At 46.7% G+C, this 22,365-nt stretch overlaps 3 protein-coding genes across 22 annotated transcripts in view; all 3 read right to left on the reverse strand.

Moving 5' to 3' along the window:
* Positions 1-2,118, reverse strand: part of Rufy2 (RUN and FYVE domain containing 2) — a 90,988-nt gene extending 88,870 nt beyond the window's left edge. For 5 of the 17 annotated variants that reach the window (XM_063279540.1, XM_063279545.1, XM_063279547.1 and 2 more), the window contains exon 1: positions 956-1,094. In XM_063279540.1, the coding sequence (XP_063135610.1) occupies positions 956-959 (4 nt within the window). In that variant the 5' untranslated portion in view covers positions 960-1,094. Of the gene's footprint in view, positions 1-387 lie in introns of all 17 variants that reach the window. The other 12 variants (XM_063279538.1, XM_039099096.2, XM_063279536.1 and 9 more) reach the window with 8 other exon arrangements.
* A 1,909-nt stretch (positions 2,119-4,027) lies between these two features.
* Slc25a16 (solute carrier family 25 member 16) overlaps positions 4,028-22,365 on the reverse strand; it is a 57,234-nt gene continuing 38,896 nt past the window's right edge. For 3 of the 4 annotated variants that reach the window (XM_063279286.1, XM_063279289.1, XM_063279288.1), the window contains 15 exons: positions 21,006-21,123; positions 20,065-20,227; positions 19,747-19,938; positions 18,637-18,867; positions 17,433-17,549; positions 17,249-17,358; positions 15,766-15,875; positions 14,466-14,690; positions 13,454-13,647; positions 12,106-12,195; positions 11,821-12,019; positions 10,953-11,042; positions 9,193-9,375; positions 6,295-6,443; positions 4,028-4,989 (listed from right to left, as the gene is read on the reverse strand). In XM_063279286.1, coding sequence (XP_063135356.1) covers positions 4,923-4,989; positions 6,295-6,443; positions 9,193-9,375; positions 10,953-11,042; positions 11,821-12,019; positions 12,106-12,195; positions 13,454-13,647; positions 14,466-14,690; positions 15,766-15,875; positions 17,249-17,358; positions 17,433-17,549; positions 18,637-18,867; positions 19,747-19,938; positions 20,065-20,227; positions 21,006-21,123 — 2,238 coding nt within the window. In that variant the 3' untranslated portion in view covers positions 4,028-4,922. Of the gene's footprint in view, positions 4,990-6,294; positions 6,444-9,192; positions 9,376-10,952; positions 11,043-11,820; positions 12,020-12,105; positions 12,196-13,453; positions 13,648-14,465; positions 14,691-15,765; positions 15,876-17,248; positions 17,359-17,432; positions 17,550-18,636; positions 18,868-19,746; positions 19,939-20,064; positions 20,228-21,005; positions 21,124-22,365 lie in introns of those variants that run through there. The other variant, XM_063279287.1, reaches the window with a different exon arrangement.
* The window catches only part of Dna2 (DNA replication helicase/nuclease 2), a 28,947-nt gene continuing 11,101 nt past the window's right edge, over positions 4,520-22,365 (reverse strand). The window contains exons 7-21 of the mRNA NM_001389622.1: positions 21,006-21,123; positions 20,065-20,227; positions 19,747-19,938; positions 18,637-18,867; positions 17,433-17,549; positions 17,249-17,358; positions 15,766-15,875; positions 14,466-14,690; positions 13,454-13,647; positions 12,106-12,195; positions 11,821-12,019; positions 10,953-11,042; positions 9,193-9,375; positions 6,297-6,443; positions 4,520-4,991 (exon numbers count right to left, since the gene is read on the reverse strand). Coding sequence (NP_001376551.1) covers positions 4,923-4,991; positions 6,297-6,443; positions 9,193-9,375; positions 10,953-11,042; positions 11,821-12,019; positions 12,106-12,195; positions 13,454-13,647; positions 14,466-14,690; positions 15,766-15,875; positions 17,249-17,358; positions 17,433-17,549; positions 18,637-18,867; positions 19,747-19,938; positions 20,065-20,227; positions 21,006-21,123 — 2,238 coding nt within the window. The 3' untranslated portion in view covers positions 4,520-4,922. The remainder of the gene's footprint in view (positions 4,992-6,296; positions 6,444-9,192; positions 9,376-10,952; positions 11,043-11,820; positions 12,020-12,105; positions 12,196-13,453; positions 13,648-14,465; positions 14,691-15,765; positions 15,876-17,248; positions 17,359-17,432; positions 17,550-18,636; positions 18,868-19,746; positions 19,939-20,064; positions 20,228-21,005; positions 21,124-22,365) is intronic.

The following is a 22,365-nucleotide window of genomic DNA, read 5'->3' on the forward strand; positions in this document are numbered from 1 at the left end:
CAAATCCCCAACCCGAACACAACATTTCTTAATCTCCAGATAGCTCTGCTCATGGTGGCAGAGACCGAGAAATCTGAGCTAGCGGCCAGCCTGGTCTACATGGAATGTTCTGGGACAGTCAATACTATACAGAGAGACATCTCAAAAACAGGCAACCTTCAAGTTAATGACAAATCCAGGTGGTCAAGGCGTTCACTAGACCAGTTTCAGCTATTTAGTGGCACACTGTCTCAAAACTAAACAGCTGGGTGTGGTGCGGCACACATTAATCCCAGAATTTGGGAGGCAGAGGCAGGGGGATCTCTGAGTTCGAGGCCATAGTTCCTGGACAGTCAAGACTATGCAGAGAGACGCTGTTTCAAAAAACAAAAGCCCTCTTGCTCTCACCCTCTGTTATGGTTTGCATTTCAGCTAAATAGGCTGACATCCTCCGCAATCTGAAACAGCCCGGATCTGCCCACATCTTTTTCCTCCACTCTCCGTCGAGGTGTGATTCCTCTACCCACCCTCGCGCCCAAACCACCTGACGTTTCATAATTGGCAGGATTCCTTTTTTAAGAGTGTTCATCACAACCTGTAACCTGCACCCTAGGACGGCGGCTTGTGCAGCAGCGGTCGTAGGTGGGGCCAGTCGCCAGCACTCCCCCGCTGTCCCTAGAGGGGGCCCTGCTCTCTCCGTCCCCCAGCCTGCACGGAGACCCCGCGGGACGGGCTCCCGGGACCTGATACCACACCGCTCCTCTCCCCAGTCTTCCGCCCACCACTCGCGAGACTGGGAAGCCATCCTTGTCCCTGGACGCCCTGGTCCCGGCCAATCCACCCGCCAGGCCCCAGGGCGGGCGGGGCGCAGGGATGCGGGCGGGCGAACGTTGCCATGGCGACCCCGGGAGCCCCCAAATGCCCGAGTGACTGCGCGTCCCAAGAGGAGAATGGTGACCCCGGCTACTACCCTTACCCATGGCGGCGATGAGTGCGGGACACGGGTGCGCGGAGCAGGTCAGCAGCTCTCCGCAGGCGGGCAGCGGCCACCGCGTCTGACCCTGCTCCGCGCTGCCACAGCGCCCCTAGCGGCGGGAGGACGTCATGGCCGTGCGAAACCGGTCCCGGCCGATCATCTCCCATTTGACAACCCAGACAGCGTCAGAGAAAGAGGCGTGACCGAGATCTGTGGGCTCGGGTGCCGCAGCACAGCCCCATGGGAGAACGTGGATCCGGGCTTCAAGCTACCTGCCAAGGTTTCCTCCACGCAGGCTGGATGGGTTTAATGGAGCACACTGGCAAATTCAGAGCGAGCCCGTAGACTTTAGAAAACCTCACGCAATTAGCAGAGCCGGCGGCCCGTAATCCCAGCATTTGAGAGATGGGAGCGAGAAGGATCCGTAGTTGAATACGGCTCAGTTACATAATGGATTTGAAAACTAGCCTAGTCGCAAAAAGCAAGACACTGAAATCCGGCTGCGGCGGTGCATACTGTTAACCCTAGCACTCTATAGGAGGCGGAGGCAGGAGGACTGCTAGGAACTTGAGGTTACTCTGAGCTACCTAACAAGTGCCAGGTCATCTAAGGCTAGCTACAAAAACCCTGTTCCAAATTACAAAATACAATACTTTGTAAGCGGGTGTGGTGGACCTATAAAATACCAAATCTTAGGAGCTGGAGGCAAGAGCTGGAGTGTTTGTTGCTTAAAAAAAAAAAAAAAATTCCTGGGTGAGGTGTAAACAATGTCTACCAAATCCTTCCAAAATTCCGATGACACACCAAAATGATTAGCACCGTTCACGCTGAAGAATCACTGAGCTATGGGGAACAGTATGGGGGACCTTGAAATTGCTATACGGATGATTCCTCTCTGGCTGCAGAGACTCCTTCCTACATCTGTTACTTCCCCCTAAGGCCATTTGCAGTTAGGGTGGAATTGTATACAACAGCTTGCAAGTAATGAGTCCAGTGGCCCTCATTCTGTGAGGGAATTCAAGTCAACTTGCCCAGCTGTGATCTTTGTAAGCAGACATAGGCCAGTTTGCTGAAAACAGTGGTAGTTTTGACTCATTGAACAGTTCAACTATACAATAGTTCAAGGTCATCTCCCAGACACTCGATATTTCAAGGCCAGTCTGGGTTATGTGGGGCTGTCTTTTAAAAAATGCGCACACACCTGCCTTTCAGACTTGCTGTAGCTAAAACTTGCAACAGGGAAGCTGGGTGTGGTGCCAGCCCTACACCTGTAACCCCAGGACTCACCCTTGAGGCAAAAGCAAGCAGATCTTGATTTGAGAGCTTATAAACCCATCTCAGGGGGCTGGAGAGATGGCTCAGCAGTTAAGAGCAGTTAACTGACTGCTCTTCCAAAAGTCCTATGTTCAATTCCCAGCAACCGCATGGTGGCTCACAACCATCTGTAATGGGATCTGATGCCCTCTTCTGGTGTGTCTGAAGATAGAGGACAGTGTGCTCACACAAGATTAAGTAAATCTTTTTTTTTTTTTAAAGATTTATTTATTTTATGTATATGAGTACACTGTAGCTGTCTTCAGACACACCAGAAGAGGGTATTGGATCCCATTACAGATGGTTGTGAGCCACCACGTGGTTGCTGGGAATTGAACTCAGGACCTCTAGAAGTGCTCTTAACCGCTGAGCCATCTCTCTAGCCCGAGATAAGTAAATCTTAAAAGAAAAAAAGAGACTATATTAAAAAAAAAATCTCAAAACCACCAAAAGTAGATCTGCACAACATTAAATCAATACTCTGGTTTATAATGTTAGAGACAGTTGCCTGAACCCAGCCATCTTAGAAACAACATCTATCCTGTTGGCAGTCATGTTCCCAGGCCCCAGAACCAACTCCTAGCCTGTTATTTCGGGTGTTTCATGTTTGTCTACTATTAACCAGTAAAAGGGAAGTGGCCTTGCAAGTAAGGCACGCAAGTATTGCCTGCAAGTGAATTACTTGACCATGTGTAGCTTGCCCACTCCTCTGTTCCCTTCTCATTCTAAATTCCAGACCTGAGTCCAGGAGGAGACCTGACTGACTGCAAAACTAAGTCAAGGTCCTTGTAAGCAGGTGACCTGCAGAAGGCCCAGTCACCGACATTTACTTCCTTGTTCAAGCCTCTTGTGTCAAAATATGATTGGACAATGCTATAGCCCGCTCTGCGCTTTGAGGTTCCATCCTTTAGAAATACTGTACAATTTCTCTTTTGGACCACAGTGAGCTCCAGAGTCTGTGTCCATGATCAATCAGTAACTGTCCGAGTTTACAACAGAAATTTGTCATCTGCTAAGGTGAACGTTCAAAGGCACAGTAGTATGTATGTCTCTGACTGGCCGTATTTAAATACAGCTCTTGCTTTGCTGGACTCTTGTGACTGCTTGGGTTGTGTTTCAGTAACTCTTCTGATCTGCCGTCTACTGTTTTCCTTCAGTGGGTAAGCCTACCCAGTACATCATTTATAAAGCTCTTTGAGATATTGTTATTTCTTGGTTTCAGCTGTAGGATGTTGTGGCTGGAATGAACACGAACCCGGGGAAGAGAGGTTCCTGGTTTGGAGATGGTTCAGCTTGGTAGGAAGTTGGTCTTTTGGAGAAGGCACTGTCTCACCTCACTGACAGTAAGCTTTCTTCCTCGTGCTTGTGGCTGAAGATGTGACGTCTCAGTTCCAGTCTCCTGCCGCAATGCCCAGCACCATCATGGACTCTCCGTCTGGGAACCTAAAATAAACTCTTCCTTAAGTAGCCTTCAGACTTGATGCTTTATCTCAGCAAAAGAAAGGTAACTGATGTAAATATAAGGAACATTTCCCCTGTCATCAGGGAAAAAGAAGCTAGACACCTGAACTTAGTAGTTATGGGGGACAGCGGGTGACTAGGTTATGGGATGCACATGCTCAAAGCTGGAGGCTCAATCTCTACCACTGCAGCAACCAGACAAGCAGGAAGGTCACAGGTTCAAGACACCCAACATACAGGAAACCCTACATCACACAGACATATAAGTCATAAAATGAAAAACGATTCAGCAAAATATCAGGACAAAAAATTTATTAAACTGTACATTTAATTAATAAAAAAAGACAGAAGCATCAAAGTGAGGTAGGTTTTCTACTCCAGGAGATAAGACCCGAAGTGAAAATGTCACCTTATATACTCGCTGGTAAATTTATCCATAAAAACATCTGGGGGTTGGGGATTTAGCTCAGTGGTAGAGCGCTTGCCTAGGAAGCGCAAGGCCCTGGGTTCGGTCCCCAGCTCCGAAAAAAAGAAGCAAAAAAAAAAAAAAAAAAAAAAAAAAACATCTGTACATCAGTGAAAAGGTTGAGCAATGACCCCAAGGAGGCAAACCAGGATGAAACAGGCCATACCTCATAAGCTGGCATCGATTAAGAAATCAAAACTCCTCAGAAATTTTTTTCTTTTATATCAAATACATCAAAAATATGTTTTATATCAAGACCTCATCTAATATTAAATATAAAAAAACCCAGGAAATCACAAAATTCAGAGTTAGCCAGGAGTCAAGCCAGTCTGTCTGACCTTTTACAATTCTGGAATCAGACCCCAAATTCTAATTTGTGAGATCTTGACCTTGAGATCTAACAGAACCTTAGGTATTACAGTACAGACCCCAAGTTTTTCAAGTGGAAATCTTACTTCCCCCAGCTTGGCCATACACAGATATACTTGAAGTATTTCCAAATTTTGACTTCTCAGTCTTGGGTACATCAGTACTTTTAAAGTAGAATTTCGCCTGGTAACAGAAGAGAAAAATCTGGAACTTTGAGAAAGGTACATTCACGTCCTTTTGTACCTTTCGGCTAAACGTCGTCTTCCGTTTAAGGGTGGCATTCCCAGCAAAGCTAAGCTGGAGCTTAGGCCATGTGATCCCCTCACTGCCATGAACGGCAGGTAGCAGTGCAGTGCTTCAGTCTCTCTGACAGTCACCCAGGATGTGGTACAGACTCTCGTGCTCTCTTGATGGAAGGTTCCTGATGTAAGATAAGTTAAGGAAGAAAGATCCAGTGAATGTACCTGTGTTTTATGGTGCACATCCATAACCTCAGCCCCAGAGGTGGAGGCAGGAGGAGGAGTTCAACACCACTGCTCTACAGTAAGTTGCACAATAGCGTGGGATACACGGGACCCCGTGGGAAGGTAGAGAAGGAATGATAGGGGAGAATAATGTCTGAAAGTGAGAGAAAGCCAGGGGTGGGGGCCCAGGCCTGAACCCGGGGCTGCTGGAAGATCAGACCTTCAAGGTCACCTTCAACTATACTTCATGGCCAACCTGGGATACCTGAGACTTCACCTCACAGAACAACCTGTTTGAAAAGTAACGAACTGGGAGATGGCTGTGTTGCATGCCCTTAATCCAGTGGATCTTGATCTTCCTGATGCACGACTCTGTAACACATGTTGTATTACACATATTTAACATAGTTTGTGTCCTAGTGATCCCCAGTGATAAGACCATTCCGTTGCTACCTCTTGTCTATATCTTTTCCTTTGCTAAGTCATAATATAAACGTCTGATATGCAACTGCTGAGTCATAATGTAAATGTCTGATATGCCGGCCCTTTTGTTTGACCACCTACACAGGGGTGGGAGACCCACAGCTTGAGAACTGCTACTATAATCCCAACCCTGAAGAGGCAGAGGCAGCGGCAGCATCTCAGTGCACGACCAGGGAAGGTCTCATAGAGACCGTCTCTAAACAAACAAACAAGCAAGCAAACGAAGGAAAGCCAGGCTTTGTGGAACATGCCCATAACTCAGCAAGCAGAAGGCTGACACAGGAGCTTCGAGTCTTGCCCCCCACACTCCATTTTTTGAGACAGAGTCTACGTAAGCCCTGCCTGTCTTGGAACTCTACAAAAGGCTGGTCTCGAACTCAGATATCCATCTGCCTCTACCTACCCAGGGCTGGGACTAAAGGTGGGCAACCACACTACCCTATACCCAGTTTGATTTTTCCAGTTACAGCATAATACTTTGCCTTGTATCAATGAGATGCAGCATCTGGGGCTAGAGGGCAGAAGGGGGAGCCCATTCCTGCATATGCTGGTCCTGGTGGCAGAGAATGCCACTTCCTCTCCCCAGCTCACTCCACAGACTATCCTGTCCATCACCATTACGTCAATGATGGCCAGACAAGACTTCTGTGATGCGTTTCTTGCCTCCATCAAAACGGTCTTTGAACTATGCCCATGGCAGACAAAGGTAAGCCTATGTTCACTCAAGCACAGGGGAAACCCACGGAAAGAAAGCCTGAGGGAGCCCACGAATGAGCAAGGATATTAACTGCTCTGCGTTCAGATGGTCAAAGAGCTTCTCCAAAGGGGGAAAGCGCTTCAGCGAGGACACGCTGCCCAGCAGGATCAGTTTATGTTTGGCTCTGGTTATGGCCACGTTGAGTCTTCGCCAATCTTTCAGGAGCTCACCAAGCTGGGAAAAAAAGAAGGAAATTTCCAATCCAGTCATGCTATATATCTAAATTTGTTATAACATAGTTTACCTTAAACGACTTTTTTTTGTTTTTTTGATTTTTTTCAAGACAGGGTTTCTTGTAGCTCACCCAGACTGGGCTCAAACTTGCTACACAGTCAAGGTGGTCTTGAACTCCTGATCTGCCTCCAATTTCCAAGTACTAGGATTACAGGCTTGTGCCACCATAGCTGTTTGCTATTTGTCCCTTTGTTTTCTGAGGCAGTGTACTATGTAGCCCAAGCTAACCTCCAACTCCAGCCTTCCCTGCTTTAGTCTCTGTCACAGGCATGACCCAGTGTGCTATGAGTAAAACTAAGTCCAGAGTGGCATGTACGTAATCCAGAAAGTCACACAAACAAGAAGCGCCATTATCTGGACCACAGGAATGGAGTAATGAGGAGCAGGGTAAGGAGGCAGATGCTCTGCTGGGTGTGTTTCAAACCTCATAGGAATGTTTAAAAATGGTGCTGTGGCTCAGTGAGCAGCACCAGATGCTCATCCAGAAGACCTGGGTTGGATTCTCAGCACTTACATGGTGGATCCGTAACTTCAGTTCCAGGGCATCCAATGCCCTCTTCTGGCCTCCTGGGGCTCCAGGCATGAATGTCACGCCCAGACATACATGCAGGTAAAATATTCACGCAAAAATGACTAATTCCTTTTTTAAAAAGGAAACAGTATTAAAGAGTGAAAAAAGAATGTAAATGAAACAAGAACCTGAAAGTGTCTGTGAATTGAAGAGTATTCTGTATGAAAAATGCCCCAAATGTGGTGAAAGGGATTCAATCACTCTGAGATAAGGAGCGAGGTTAAATGTGATTTCATGGATGAGAGAACATGATTCAATCTCAATCTCTTGTTGGTTTTGCTTTTCCAGAGAGGGTTTCTCTGTGTAGCTCTGGCTGTCCTGGAACTCACTCTGAACACCAGGCTGGCCTTGAACTTGGAGCTCCGCCTGCCTCTGCCTCTCAGTGCTAAGATAAAACCATGCACCAGCAACATCCAGCACTATGATTGAGTCTTAAAAATACAATCCTGGGCTGGAGAGATGGCTCGGCGGTTAAGAGCACTGACTGCTCTTCCAGAGGTCCTGAGTTCAAATCCCAGCAACCATATGGTGGTTCACAACCATCTGTAATGGGATCTGATGCTCCCTTCTGGTGTGTCTGAAGACAGCTACAGTGTACTTATATATAAAATAAATCTTAAAAAGAGAAAAAAAAAAAAAAAGCCCGATGCATGCTGTATTACAAATCTACCCAAGTGCAGTAAGCCAGTTAGGAGAAAAAGTAATTATTACAAGAATTCAGGGACAGAGTGGTTACCAGGGTAAGGAGTGGACAGCTGTTCACAAAACAAAAAGGTTTCTAACGCACCCTTTGGACAGTCTTGTTTCACAGCATCCAGTTGTACACATACAAATTGTGGCCAGGATGGGGGCGCATAGCTGGAATCCCAGCTTCGTAGATGGGAGGGCTGGGTTACAATGTGAGCTCGAGATAGGTCTAGGCTACAGAACATGCTGCCTCAAAACGAACAACAAAGGTCAAAATGGTTTTGTGTTTGCTTTTAGACAGGGCCTCATAGGGAGGAACTTAGAGATCCTCCTGCCTGTCTCCTGGTTTCCAGCTTGTTTTATTTCTACATTTACGTGTGCGTGTGCGTGTGTACACGAAAGAGGAGAGGGAAAGATAGAGAGAGAGAGCTGGGTGCACGTATATGGAGGTCAGAAGTCAACTTTAGGTGTCCTTCCTTAGCTATCTCTCTGTTGTCTGACATCAGGTCTCACTGGGCCAGAGTGTCCCTGCAGGCCAGGCTGGCTGGCCTACAGGCTTCTGGGGAGCCTCCTGTTTCTATCACTATGTTGCCTTCACTGGGACTTCAGGACTCCATGACCACACCAGCACTTTACATGGAATCTGAACTCGGCCTCACACTTGTGAGGCAAGCCTGTTACCATGCGGGTATCCTCCCGACTCCTTGGTTTGATACAATTTTTATTCACCGTGACTATCACATATGTGGTGCACAGGTGCCACGGCTAAGGAGTGGGGTCAGAAGAGAACTTTGGGGAGTCAGTTCTCTCCCACAATGTGGCTTCTGGGTTTCAAGCCCAGGTCACAGGACTTAAGAGTCAAACGTCCTGGGTGAGTGGCGGTGGTGGTACATGCCTTTAATCCCAGCACTCAGGAGGCAGAGGCAAGCAAATCTGAGTTCAAGGCCAGCCTGGCCTACAGAGTGAGCTACACCCACAGAGAAACTGTCTCATCCCCACCCCCGAACCCCAGAGTCAAATGCCACCTGCCTTCCAATCACACATGCCTTGTTTTTAAACAACTTAGAAAGAGAAAGTTGGAGGGAAGCTGGAGAGATGGCTTAGATTAGGGTACTTAATGCTTGCACAGAGAACGTGGGCTCTGTTCCCAGCACCCGCGTGGTATCTCATTCCCACCCATGACCTCAGTTCCAGGGGATCTGACACTCTCCCACAGGCTCCAATGACTCCAGGCACTCACATGGCACACAGACACACGTATACGAGAGACAGAAAGAGAGAGAATGAGCTAGAGTGTAGCTTTATGGGTGAGGTGCTTGTCTGGCTAGCAAAGAAACCCAAGGCCTTGGGTTTTAGCCTTGATGATGTGAGGCCAGAATGGAGGGAGGGAGAAGACTGCTCAGCTCAGTAGGGTGCAGATAGTCAACTTACAGTTCCATCCTCGTTGCTCCTAACAAAGGACACCAGGATGAGACTCTTGTCCCTTCCTTGGTACTTGTCCACTGTGTTAACCTCGACCATCCCAACAGAAGACCGTGCCAGCAGGTCGGTGATGGTCCGCAGCTGCTGCCGGTACGGGGCGATGATGCCAATATCCGAGGGGCTGCAGCCTGCCTAAGTGGAAGACAGGCATGAAGTGATGTGTCCTGGTTTCTAAGTTCTTGAAGCTTTACTGCCGCTTGGTATTTATATCTTTTGCCCCAACTTTTAAAACGTTTTAAGTTTTCATTGCTTGCAGGTATGTGCTTTGTAGCTGTGTGTTTTGGTGCCTTTATGGGGGATGGAAGGTTCCCTGTAGATGTGGAGGCCAGAGTTCTGACCTTAGAGGCAGGTCATCACATCTACCTGACGTTTAAATGGGTGCTGGGGATCTGAACTCAGATCTTTAAGCAGGCAGAGACAAGTCCTTTTATCCACTGTGTTCTCTCCCAGTCCTTCAACTTTCTGCTGTCGTGTTCAGAGTTAAGGTTTGTAGTGTGTAGTTCCTACTACCCCGCTTTAAATGCTTTAAACTCTGGCTGACTGTGCTGCCAGACCCTTCATCCCTCAACATACTTATTTTTTATATGCTTTAGCTCAATGGCTGGGCTCTCCTAAGCCTCTCTGGGCTAGGCTGCTGGGCTCTCCTAAGCCTCTCTGGGCTAGGCTGCTGGGCTCTCCTAAGCCTCTCTGGGCTAGGCTGCTGGGCTCTCCTAAGCCTCTCTGGGCTAGGCTGCTGGGCTCTCCTAAGCCTCTCTGGGCTAGGCTGCCCTGTTCTTCACTCCCAGCAACACCTCTAACTCTGCCTTCAGCTTAGTTGCTCAGTTAACTTTAGTCCTAGCTCAGCTCCCTAAGTCTGCCCTCAGCTTAGCTTCATTTCTATTCTTCCACCTGCTACTGGAAGCCCAGTCTGGGAAGTGGGCAAGGGCCACTCTGCCTGAGATCTCACATGGCTCGTGGCTTTCTCCCTCTGAAGCATGGTTAATGTTTTCTTCCTGTGTCTGTTAGCCTGCAGGAAACTGGAAGTCTCACCTCTTCCACCCAGCCATTGGCTGGTAGCATCTTTATTGATTGATCACCAATCAGGGAACAGGACCTTCAGTGTTCATTTCCCATAAGAACATCAGAACCAGCCCCTTCAAAGGTTCTAATGACCCTATACACTCAGGACACTACACAGTGACACTAAGGACAAACTTCAATTGCTACCATAAAAAGAACTGCATGTCACTGGGCCTGGTGTCGCACACCTTTATTCCCAGCGATCTGGAAGCAGAAGAAGATGGATCTCTACAAGTTCTAGGCCATCCTTACTATAGAATGAATTCCAGGAGAGCCAGAGCTAGGCCAGTCTGGGCTACAGGAGAGCCAGATATATAGATATATATACCGTGTCACAAAATACAACAAAAAAAATCTTAAATTTTCTGACTGTAGCTTTTAGAGTGTCTTAAGATTTGGGTTTTGGATCCTGGGAGCTGGAGTTAGAGGTGGCTGTGAAGTGTCTAACATGGATGACAGAAACTGAATTCAAATTCTTTCTAAGATATCAGCCCTTAACCACTAAACCATCTCTCCAGATCCTGACCCTCCTTATATCTCAATGAACAAATATTAACACCAGATCTTCTGTTCCTTAGGGTCTGGCAATATTAACAAAATAGTTACTACTTACTCTGCGTGCATAGTGACTAGCCTATGCACTACTTTACCTTTATAAAAGTTGAGGTTAGGAAGACGATGAGTCTGGCTTCTGTGACATTGCTCACGCCACCATTTTCAATTTGTTCTGGAGCTGGGACCTAAGCAGAGAAATGTGAGCCAGTGATGCGATCTGACCTGACTACTAGGTTGGAAGATAAACGGAAAGAAGTATGAAGTAATATATAGGGATGTTTGACTCTATCTCTGTGAGTCATGTGTTTACCTGGTACTCACAAAGGTCAACTGCCATGTGGGTGCTGAGACTCGAACCTGGTCTTCTGGAAGAACAACCAGTGTTCTTAGCTACTGAGCCTCCCCAGCCCTAACACTGTGGATCTCGGTGTCTTTTTTTCAAACACTGCAGCAGAAAAGGCACACCTAACCTGAAGGTGACCCGCCCACATCTTTCTCACACAGCATTCATCTCACACATACGTTGGTTCTGTAAAATGTTTGTTTGTTTATAGTGTCCCAGGTATGGCCTGAACTACACCAGTAGACCAGGATGATCTTGAACTTCTGATCCTAACTCCACACCCCAACCTCAAGAACTCAGCCTGACACTCATCTACCTGTAGAATAACTGCCCCGAGAGCACCGGAGCCAGTAGGTGCCGCAACACACAGTGAGGCACGGGCGTGGATCACGGATTTCAGAGTGGATCACGGATTTCAGAGTCTGAGGCTGGCTAGGTGAGAACCAGAAGGACAGACAGACAGGACTGTGGTGCTGCGCTGAGGTGTAGGGGTATGTTAGAATGTGCTAAGCTTGGTTCTAAGTAATCGGCTCGAAAACTTAGCTGAGAAATTTAAATATTAGGACAAATATTTTAAAAAACTCTTCACTCTTCACTCATCCTCTTCACTCTCATTTTACCTTATCTGTATTAAGGAAACAAACGGGATTGTCTGGCTCAAACACTCCAGCCAGCCAGGGGTTATCAGAATAATCGGCATAAAACTCCAGCCTGACATCCTTGAGGTTGGGCAGGGTTATCACTGCGTTGGCCACTCGGTCTGATCCACACTCCAGTTTCCCTTCATACGTGAGCTTATTGCTCAAGGACATAATCTTCCTGGAAGAATTAGAGAACACCACCTCGGTTTGGATGGAGATGAAGACAAAGCGGCCAGGCACCCAGGACGGGTAGGCCGCACGTACCTGTTCATCCTGTACTGTATCGTCAGCTGCACAACAGCACTCTCGTTCCTCTCCAGCCTCTTGAACAAGCTCTCGCTCATGCCCAGAGCTCTGCCAACAAACCATATTATAAGCACACCAAACTGTCCCTTAGGAAGGATCCAACTAATTTTTTTAACTTTAGCTACTGTGATGGTTTGAATATGCTCGGCCCAGGGAGTGACACTATTAGGAGGTGTGGCCCTGTTGGAGTAGGTGTGTCACTGTGAGTATGGGCTTCAAGACACACATCCTAACTGCCTGGAAGCCAGTCTTCTCCTGTTTGCCTTCTGAACAAGATGTAGAACACATCTCAGCTCCTCCTGCACCATGCCTGCCTGGATGCTGCCATGTTCCCGCCTTGATAATGGACTGAATCTCTGAACTTGTAAGCCAGCCCCAGTTAAATGTCCTTGTAAGAGTTGCCTTGATCATGGTGTCTGTTCACAGCAGAAAACCCTAACTAAGTCAATTGTGCTTTGCACCCCCATTGGTGGCTATTTCCTTCTACCTTAACTGAGGCTCCAGGCTTGGGAAAGTGCTTTTCTCACTGGGCAATCTCACGGGTTCCCAAAAATCCAGCTTAAAATTAAAACTTGGCTGTTTTCTTTTCTTTCTTTTTTTTAATTTTGAGACAGAGGTCAAATATCCCAGGCAGACCCACACACTTGAAAGGTAGCACTGGATGGCCTTGAACTTCGATCCTCCAGCCTGTCTCCCAAGTGCTGGAAGTGTCTGCACTGTGCTTGGTTCATGCATCACTGGGATGGACCCAAGGCTTCACGCACAGCAGGCAACACTTTTGAGAACTGAGCCACATTCCCAGCTCCTAAAGTTAAAACTTTAGTACTGAATGGTGACACGGGTCTGTCATCCCAGCTCTCTAGAAGCCTGAGATGGGAGTCTGAGGCAGAAAGATCCTTCAAGCCTGGATGATACGGCAAAATCCATCTATTAAAACCAAGCTGAAACCCGTGTGAGGGTGCACACCTTTAGTCCTAACACTTGGGAGGCAGAAGTAGGCAGATTTCTGGTCTACGAAGTGAGATCCAGGCCAGCCGGGGATACATAGTGGGACTCTGTCTCACTCAAAAGCACAAGCCAGGAAGCAGTGCTCCTCATGAGCCTGGGATCAAGCCAGGAAGCAGTGCTCCCCATGAGCCTCAGATCAAGCCAATCAGCAGTGCTCCCAGTGAGCCTCTGCTGCAGTTCCTGATTTCACTTCCCTCAGTGGTAAATTGTAATCTATAAGCCAAATAAAATCATTTCCAGGACGGTTTTGATCAGTGTCTGACACAGCAACAGGACGCAGACAAGAGCATGTACTCACCTTGCTTCCCGGTTCAGTACCAGGGGAGGAAGTTGCTTATGGTCCCCCACCAACACAAACCTCCGAGAAAAGAAAAGTGGGCCCAGGCAGATGGGCTGACTGATTTGAGAGGCTTCATCCACAATACAGAAATCAAAGGTTTTTCGGGAAAACATTGGGTGGCTTATTCCCATGCAGGTTGTGGCAACGACAGGCTAGATGAACACAGAAAATAAGTCAGTTGCTGAATGTCAAAGACGGTACTTGGGTCCCGTTCTTCCCCCACATACACTTTTTGAAATTAAAAGATCACCGGGGTTGGGGATTTAGCTCAGTGGTAGCACGCTTGCCTAGAAAGCGCAAGGCCCTGGGTTCGGTCCCCAGCTCCGAAAAAAAGAAAAAAAAAGATCAAAACCAATCCCTTCCAACAGCAAGAATTTCTCATTACTGAATTCAGAAACGTTTACAGTTTGTTTTGTTTCTTGGGAGACTCTTTTTATGTAGTTAGTCCAGGATCCCCTGGACTTTCTATGTAGCACAGGCTGGTCATAAATGGCTGGGTCTGAGGGGACCATTAGCCTGAGCCTCCAGGGGAGCCAAGAGATCAGGCCCACACCATCATACTTGGTACATTACTAACTCCCTTGCTCTGCAAGAGATGCTGTGAAGAAGACAAAAGGCAACTTAGAGAGAGGGAGACCAGGAAACCATGTATGCAGAGAGGACCAGAACCTAATGTGTGCATAGTGCTCCCAAAGTCAACAGCAAGCCCAGCGTGGAGGCAGAGGCCTGTAATCCCAACTCCTGAGGGAGTTCAGGGGCAAGCCAACTACAAAGTAACTTCAAGGTGAGTCTGATCTACAGACAGACAGACAACAAAAGCTCTTTGTGGAGACAGATGGATTCCCTGGCCGGTCAGCCTAGCCTAGCCTACTTGTCAAGCTACAGGACAAACAGACATCTTGTCTCAAACTGAGACTATCCTCTGCACACAGGCACACGCACACACACAGTAAGAATCAGACTGACTTACGTGACTATTATAGAGTTCTTCTAGATGGGCTAAGGACGCAATGGACCTCAGTCTGCACATCTCCTCCTCTGTAAACTTCTGGATGTCTGGATGGACCTTATGAGACTGACCCAGACGCAAAAATCCAATTTTAAACTTGGCTAACTTCAAGAGAATATTGTCCACGGCAGAGTGCGTATAACTGGTCAGCAGAACGCTGAAACCACAGGCAGAGAGGATCCTTACCTAGGCATGGAAGGCAGAGAAAAACATCACCTTAAAGCCCTGATAACCATTAAACGGGCTTACAGTTTTCAAACACTCACAACATTCAGTAACACCGGAATCCAAGAGAAGAGATAAGTAACTTTTCTAAAGAGCTATAAAACTAAAATAATCAATAAACATTATACAGCATTGATTTTTTCACGACATTTTACTTATTTCTGTGAGTGCGTGCATGCCACGGCACACAAGTGAAGGTCAGAGGGAAACCTGCAGCTCTCTCTCCCTCCACCATGTGGATTCTCGAATTGAACTAAGGTCACCAGGCTCGTAACTTTGTTTGCTGAGCATCTCGCCTGTCCAAGGTGTTTTTATTTTGCTATTAATCATATTGACCCCAGAGTGGTGTGGGTATAGGCCTGTACCACCATGCTGAGTCATCATTGTTTTGTTTGTTTCGATGAGACAGGGTCCATACACCTTGGTTAGTCTGGAACTTGCTATGTGGACCAGGCTGGACTCAAACCTACATATATCCACTCTCCTGTCTCTGCCTTGAAGTTCTGAGATTAAAGATGTGAGTTATCATACTAGGTAAAATATGGCAGAATAAGGACTAAAATAACCCATAAGCCCCATGTGCCCAAGGACAGGTAACTTCCTGGAAAGCCGGGGGCCGGTGTTCTTGGAAGACAACAAGTCACAATTTGTTTACTAAACAAGGTTTACTAAACAAGGTTTACTAAACAAGGTTGGTTGCCCCAACTACACAAGATACACTCAACCACACCCAGGGGAGAGACATGTAGGCAGCAAGTATGTCAGGATATATGCTTGGCCCCAATTCGACGGATATGGAAAGTGTTTGACCTTTATAGGCACCTGACTGACCTAGTTCAGCACCAGGAATTCTGGGTATGGACCTGGCCCGTGTCCATCTTCCTAGCCAATATTAAATAAAACTTGCTTTTTAATTGTGTATCTGTGGAACTGGTCTTTCTCCTTGAGGTTTTCAGGTTTAACAGCAGTTGTCATATCAGGAATCACAAACTCAGAAAGGAATTATCCAATAGAAGTGTTTAGTTTCACAGCTTACAAGGGCACATATTGTGGTTGTCTTTCCTGTCCCTGGCATCCCGACAATGAGTGTGTAGTCTTTTGAAAGAAGAACCTTCTTCATTGCTTGTCTCTGAGGCTTATTCAAACCTGTATTTCAATTTGACAAAACAAAAACAAGATTTCGTCTCAATGAACTTAAAAAAAAATATATAGTCTCTTGATATCTAGACTGCGTAGCCTAGGATGGCCCTACAACATGCTTTCCTCTGCTTCTCAAGTTCTAGGATTACTTGTATAATACCATGTCCAGACCATAATTCACCTTTTATAAGAAAAAACAGCTAGGCAGTGGTAGCGCACACCTTTTAATCTCAGCACTCGGGAAGGCAGTAGGATCTCGGAGTTCGAGCTCAGCCTAGTCTACAAAGTGAGTTCCTGGACTTTCCAGGTTTATACTTTTTTCCCTGTCTGCTCTGAGTACCTTCTTAAAGCAAAACAATGCCTCAGTGATTTGTAGTTTTCGTTGTTTTTTTGAGACAGGTTTTCTCTGTGTAGCCCTGGCTGTCTTAAAACTCACTCATTAGACCAGGCTCATAGAGAACTGCCTGCCTCTGTCTCCCTAGTGCTGGGATGAAAGGTGCGTATCACCACCACCACCACCACCATCACCACCACCACCACCACCACCACCACCACCACCACCACCACCACCACCACCACCGGGCAATGATTTGTTTTTTAAGACAAGGTCTGTTAAGTCGAGGCTGGCCTAGAGCTCAGAAACTCACCTACTTCTATCTCACAAGTACTGAGATTATAGAAGGGAACCACCATGGCTTGCTTTGTTACGTGATTTTGTGTCTTTGGTATGCATACTCAAATGTGTGTAGGTGCATATGTGTGTGCATGTATGCAGAGGCCCTAGGTTAATACGAGGAGTGTTTCTCAGTCATGCTCTAACTCATTCACAGATGCAGGTAAGACAGTGTCTTTAAATCAAACCCTGAACTCACTATTTTGGACCAGGCTGGCTGTCCAACTTGTTCCAGGGATGCCCCGGTCTGCCTAGATGTCACACACACCCAGCATTTGTGGGCTATGGGGATCTAAACTCTAGGTCTCACACTTGCGGGCAAATACTTTATCATACTGAGCCATCGAAATTTATCTACCTTTGTAAACTTATGGTGTGTATGATGTGTGTACAGGAACATGCATGCTGCTGTAATGTGTGGAGGTCAGGTGACAACTTACAGGAGTTGGTGGTTTCCTTCCAACATTTTGAGGCAGGGTCTCCCTTATTTTTGCCATGCTGCACACTAAAGGTTATCTGGCTGGCCCGGGAGCTTCATGACCGTTCTCCAGTCTCCACTCTCCCATTTCCCTTTCCTGACTAAAACCACTTCTCTGTCCCTCTATAACTGCATGCCTAATCAACTACTGACCAACTGGACACTAGGCACAGTTTAGGTTATAGAAAGAATCAAGAAAACCAAGTGGAAATGCTGGCTATCCCATACCCTTTAGAATGTTGGCCACTGTATCCTTCGCATCGTGTGGAAGAACGGAGCTGAGGTAGGCTATAAACTGAGGTTCCTTGAAATCAATGATTAGTTCTCGAAGTCTTTTGCTGCAAAGAAAAATAAAGAAATTTTACTAGTATCTCGGCATAAGTGGGAAGAGTCAGGCTCCACCGTTACCAACCTGCTATCTGTGTTTTCCATCAATTTAGACAGATTTCCTAAGGGAGTATTTATATCACCATGTTTTTCTTCCCGGTCTAATCGAAACAATGTTGTTTCTGGAAGTGTTGACAGGTTCCTAAAACAACAAAACGGCTGTGTAAGGCACACACTACTGCGGACCAAGTCTGTAAGACTCACACATGTCTGTAAGGTGTGGGATGTGCTCTGTAGTCCTGACACTTGGGAAGAGAGGAAGTTCAAGGTCACTGTCAGGTACATAGCCTGTCCCAGGTCATCCTGGACACAACGTGTAAATCCAATCTCACACCCATATATGCACAAAAAAATAAGCAAGTGTAAATTGTTTACAATAAACTGTATGCAGAGGCACCTGTAATTACGCCCTCATGTTTCACACTCCAGGACTGCCCACACCGCTAAAGCCTCGGGCACGCTACCTCCACCAACTCGCCTTCCTGCAACATGGTCAGTCCTGTGGATGTGCCTCACACCTCAGCTAACCTGTGAGTGGAGAAATGAGCCCTCCCAAAAAGCCTTCTAAGTGGAGCACGGGCATCGTGGAGATTCTTCCTAGTATGCATGTGTCTGTCAAGTGTGGGGGTGGATAGGCCACAAGCCTGTGTGTGGAACTGGAGAACTTTGTGGAGAGGTTTTCTCCCTTCTGTCTTTCCAAGAGTTCCTGGAATAAGGTCAGACTTATACAGCAAGAACCTTCTCAACCATCTTGCAAGCAGTCACTGTCTTTTTTTTTTTTTTTTTTTTTTTTGGAGCTGGGGACCGAACCCAGGGCCCACTGAGCTAAATCCCCAACCCCAAGCAGTCACTGTCTTACTCATGAATTTCAGTGTCCTGACCGTTGGTGAGGAGAGCTGGGGATAGAACTCAGCAATAGAGCTTTTACCTCCTGTCGGCGAGTTCCTGGGCTCAAACGTCAGCATGAAAGAGAAAGGGCTGGCCTGTGAGAACTATGGAGGCAGGCTGTGAGTTGCTGGGTGAGGTGGTGCACAACTTACATGCATAAATAAAGACTCAGCAAAAGAACACAATATGGCAGGACAAAACCCAGCTACCAAAGGCCTTCTGTTGGGTGAATTTGTTTGAAATGTTTAAGAGGAACTAGGACAGGGACAGAGAGCAGATCAGGAGCGTGTATGATCCCAGTTCCACACGGACAGAGCTGTTGTCCAAAGAAGTTTTACTACCTGTCTAGCAAGCAGGTTACCGCTGCTGTGTCAATCCTCTTCACGTAGCCTTTAGACAAAGCAAACAGTTTTCTCTCTTCTCCACTTAAAATGATTCTGTCACCTGCCATCAGATTGGTGGCGGGCATGGGGCCATTTTTCCGCTGAAAATTATGTAAGTAGTGTCCATCACAAACTCGCTTTACAGGCTCTGTCCTGACCAGGCTTCCAATGCAGTTGCCGCTCTCCTCCCTGAAGGAGGGCAAAGGAGAGAGAGAGAGAGAGAGAGAGAGAGAGAGAGAGAGAGAGAGAGAGAGAGACCAATGACATAATATATTTGTTTTTACTACAATGTATTTGTTTATATAACCCATGAAAAGATTTTAAATTTTTATCATCATCATCATCATCATCATCATCACCACCACCACCACCATCATCATCATGTGATATGAATGTGTGCGTACATGGGCCAAGCTGCTCCTGTGAAGCAGGGGATGACTCCCAGTCATGTGAATACCATGTGAATACCAGGGATTAAACTCTGGTCATCAGGCTTAGCTGTAAGCACCTTTACTCCCTGAGCAAGCTTGCTGGCCTATGGCCCCTGGCAATCAATGCTAAGTTTGCTGCTGTTGCTTTTAAACACTTTCTACAATCCACTATGAAGTGTGAACGCCACATTAACGACCTTCCATTTGTTCTTTTTTAACATAATTTTCTGATGCCTGTGACAAGGTCCTGAGTAAATGAAGCCATAGACACTTTAAAAACTGTGCTTGTACGTCTGAGTGTTCAGGTGCCCACCTGTGCAGATGCAACCTTGGGTGATCCCTTAGGGAATGTCTACCTGAATTTCCCACATAGCCTCTCAACGGCCTAGAGCTAGACAACTGAGCTTGCTGGCCAGTGAAGCTCTAGGACCTAGGGGTCTCAGCGTCCACAGCATTGGGGTCACTCTTTACAGGGGTGCAGGGGATTAAAACTCAGGCCCTCGTGCCTGTAATACAAGCACTTTACTGACCAGGTCTCCAGGAAACCATACTACACAAACCTCTGCTGTCAAGAACTTCAAATGCTACAGTGTACTAAAGAACACGGTACTGACGATCCGCTTGGTGGGACACTTACAGTTTGGACGCAGGCGTTAACCAGATGCTCTGGTGACTCTTCTTAGTATCTTTAGATTGTGACTCCAACGTTAACATGAGGCACCACAGGCTGAAATACTTCAAGTGCGCCCGCGTCAGGTGCTGAGTTCCTTCCTGGATTTTGGACCGCATGCCTTCTGGGATGGAAGTGTCATGTACCTGTTCAACTGCTCTAAATACAATGTTCCAATTAGAGCTAAGCATACACTTCCCTGGCAGGTAGTGAAGTAAGGTTTCTTACACACACACACACTTACACACACACACACACACACACAAACACACACAGAATGTTTACCTGCTATAAAGAGCACAGTTGCCCATCTGCGAACAATATTTACAGGTTTTCTCTTCCTCAATTATTTGTGGCAAGGCCAAAAGCCGTGCTTCCTCCCCGGCAGCTGCTCTGCTAACTCGGTGCAGCAGAGAGAAGGCCAGTTGGTTCCTGAGCTTCAGCAGTTCTGGGGAACAGGTAAAGTCGGCCTTTAGAATGAGGCCGACTTTCTACCAGTAAAGGCCTCACATATAATGACAAAGCAGAGAGCTACATGGGTATTTGCCTCTGTATTAGAGTAACCATGGTCGTGATGTGCACACTCATGAGGTTTTTAAACTTCCTCCCTCATACTTAGTAAGTACTGTGAGGCTGTTTAACTGTTTTTGTTTTGAGACAGGGTCTTACTGTGTAGACTGGGCTAGCCTGGAACTCAATTTGTAGACCCACCTGCCCCAAGTGATAGTGCTAGGGTTAAAGGTACGGACCACAGCGAGCTAGTAGGATGGCTAAGCAGGTAAGGGAAATTGTTGTGCAAACCTAGAGACATGCGTTCAATCCCTGAAACCCACATAAAGGTGGAAAGAGATCTGACTTCCACAAAGCTGTCCTGAAATCCCTAGACCTGCACTCCTCCCATAAATAATAAAGAGAAATGATAAGCTTATAAAGTAGAGAAATGCAAATCACAATGTGCAGTGTGGTCTGCCGAGTAGCACAAAGGTACCGCCGAGGAGGGCAGTAGTGGCTCACGCCTTTAATCGCAGCATTTGGGATGCAGAAGCAGGCAGATCTCTGAGAGTTTGAGGCCAGTCTAGTCTACGGAGTGAGTTCCAGGGCTACACAGTGAAACACCATCTAGAAAACAAACAAACAAACAAACAAACAAACCGAGAAGTATCACCAAAAGCTGGCAGGAAGAGCAGGCAGGAGAGGTAAAGCCAAGAAGAGCAAAGCAGTTGAACCTCTTTTGTCCAGATGGTTGGCGGGCACAGGGTACATCTGCCCGGTCTTGAGATAGAGAAGCCAGCCAGCCTCAGGATCCTCTCGTCTCTCCTGGCTTAGCAGTGTGTACAGGATCACCTGTGTAAGAGAGACTGTCAAGTCCCCCCCCCACACTGTCTGGAACCGCACAAAGGAGAAGGTCAGCCGTACGATTCCCAGTGTGCAATGGCACAAGCACTTGGTAAAGGTGGCAAACCAAACTCAATGCCAAACATTTAATCTGCACAAATAGTTCTGCCGTTTGACTGGAAAGAAATGTAGTGAACTGGGAAATGGGGGTGAGGTTCAGCAGCACAGTGCCTGCCCAAAAACACAGGAAGACAGGGAGAAAAATGTTTTCCCACCTTGATAGTCAAATTCTAGACTCCCCCCCACAAAGTTAAGAAGTCATTAAACTGTTTCACATTTCTAAGTTAAAAATCTCTTTATGTTATTTCCTGACTTAAACATGAACCCTAAAATGCTTGGGATTTATAGTCACTATGACAATTCAACAAAACCAACAGTGACTTTTCCAAAGCAGGCACTCTTGTTACTTGTTGGGAGAGTTAACATTAAAAGTGTTCAGCAGAGCCACTAAAATCTACAACCAATACAGCCTTCCTGCCTGGAAGTTCTATGGTTGTCTGGTCTACATAGTGAGCTCCAGGACAGCCTAGTCTATATAATGGGCTCCAGAATAACCAGATCTATGGACCTTGACTCAAAAAAAAAAAAAAGGGGGGGGGGAGAAAAATAATTTGACAAGAGCTGGAGAAGCTGACTGAGCAGTTTCCAATGCTGACTGCAGCCAGACATGGTGGTGCACGCCTTTAGTCCCAACACTTGGGAGGCAGAAGCAGGCAGATCTGGAATTCGATGCCAGCCTGGTCTACACAGCAAGTTCTAGGACAGCCAGGGCTGTTGTAAAGAGAAACCCTGTCTCTAAAAACAAAACCAAAAAAGTACTGACTACTCTTCCAAGAAATCCTGATTCAAGTCACATACCCACATGACCACTCACAACATTGTAACTCCAGCTCTAGTGGATTTGGTGCCAATTTCCTATATCCACAGAAACCAGACACATGTGGTACATAGACATATATGAAGGCAAAACAACAATAGATATTTTTTTAAAAAAAATCACAAAGTTTATAAAACAAACAGAAAATTTGGCCAACTGGGGACTGGAGAGAAGGCTCAGAAGTTAGGAGGCAGCACTGCCCCTGCAGAGGGCCTGAGTTGTGTTCCCAGGATACGTGGGGCAGCACACAGCTGCCTATAAATCTATCCTCAGGGAATCTAAAATCTTCTAGCCTCATATGCACATACATACAC

This window comes from Rattus norvegicus, chromosome 20 (genome assembly GCF_036323735.1).
Source record: "Rattus norvegicus strain BN/NHsdMcwi chromosome 20, GRCr8, whole genome shotgun sequence".
Classification (NCBI taxonomy): Eukaryota; Metazoa; Chordata; class Mammalia; order Rodentia; family Muridae; genus Rattus; species Rattus norvegicus.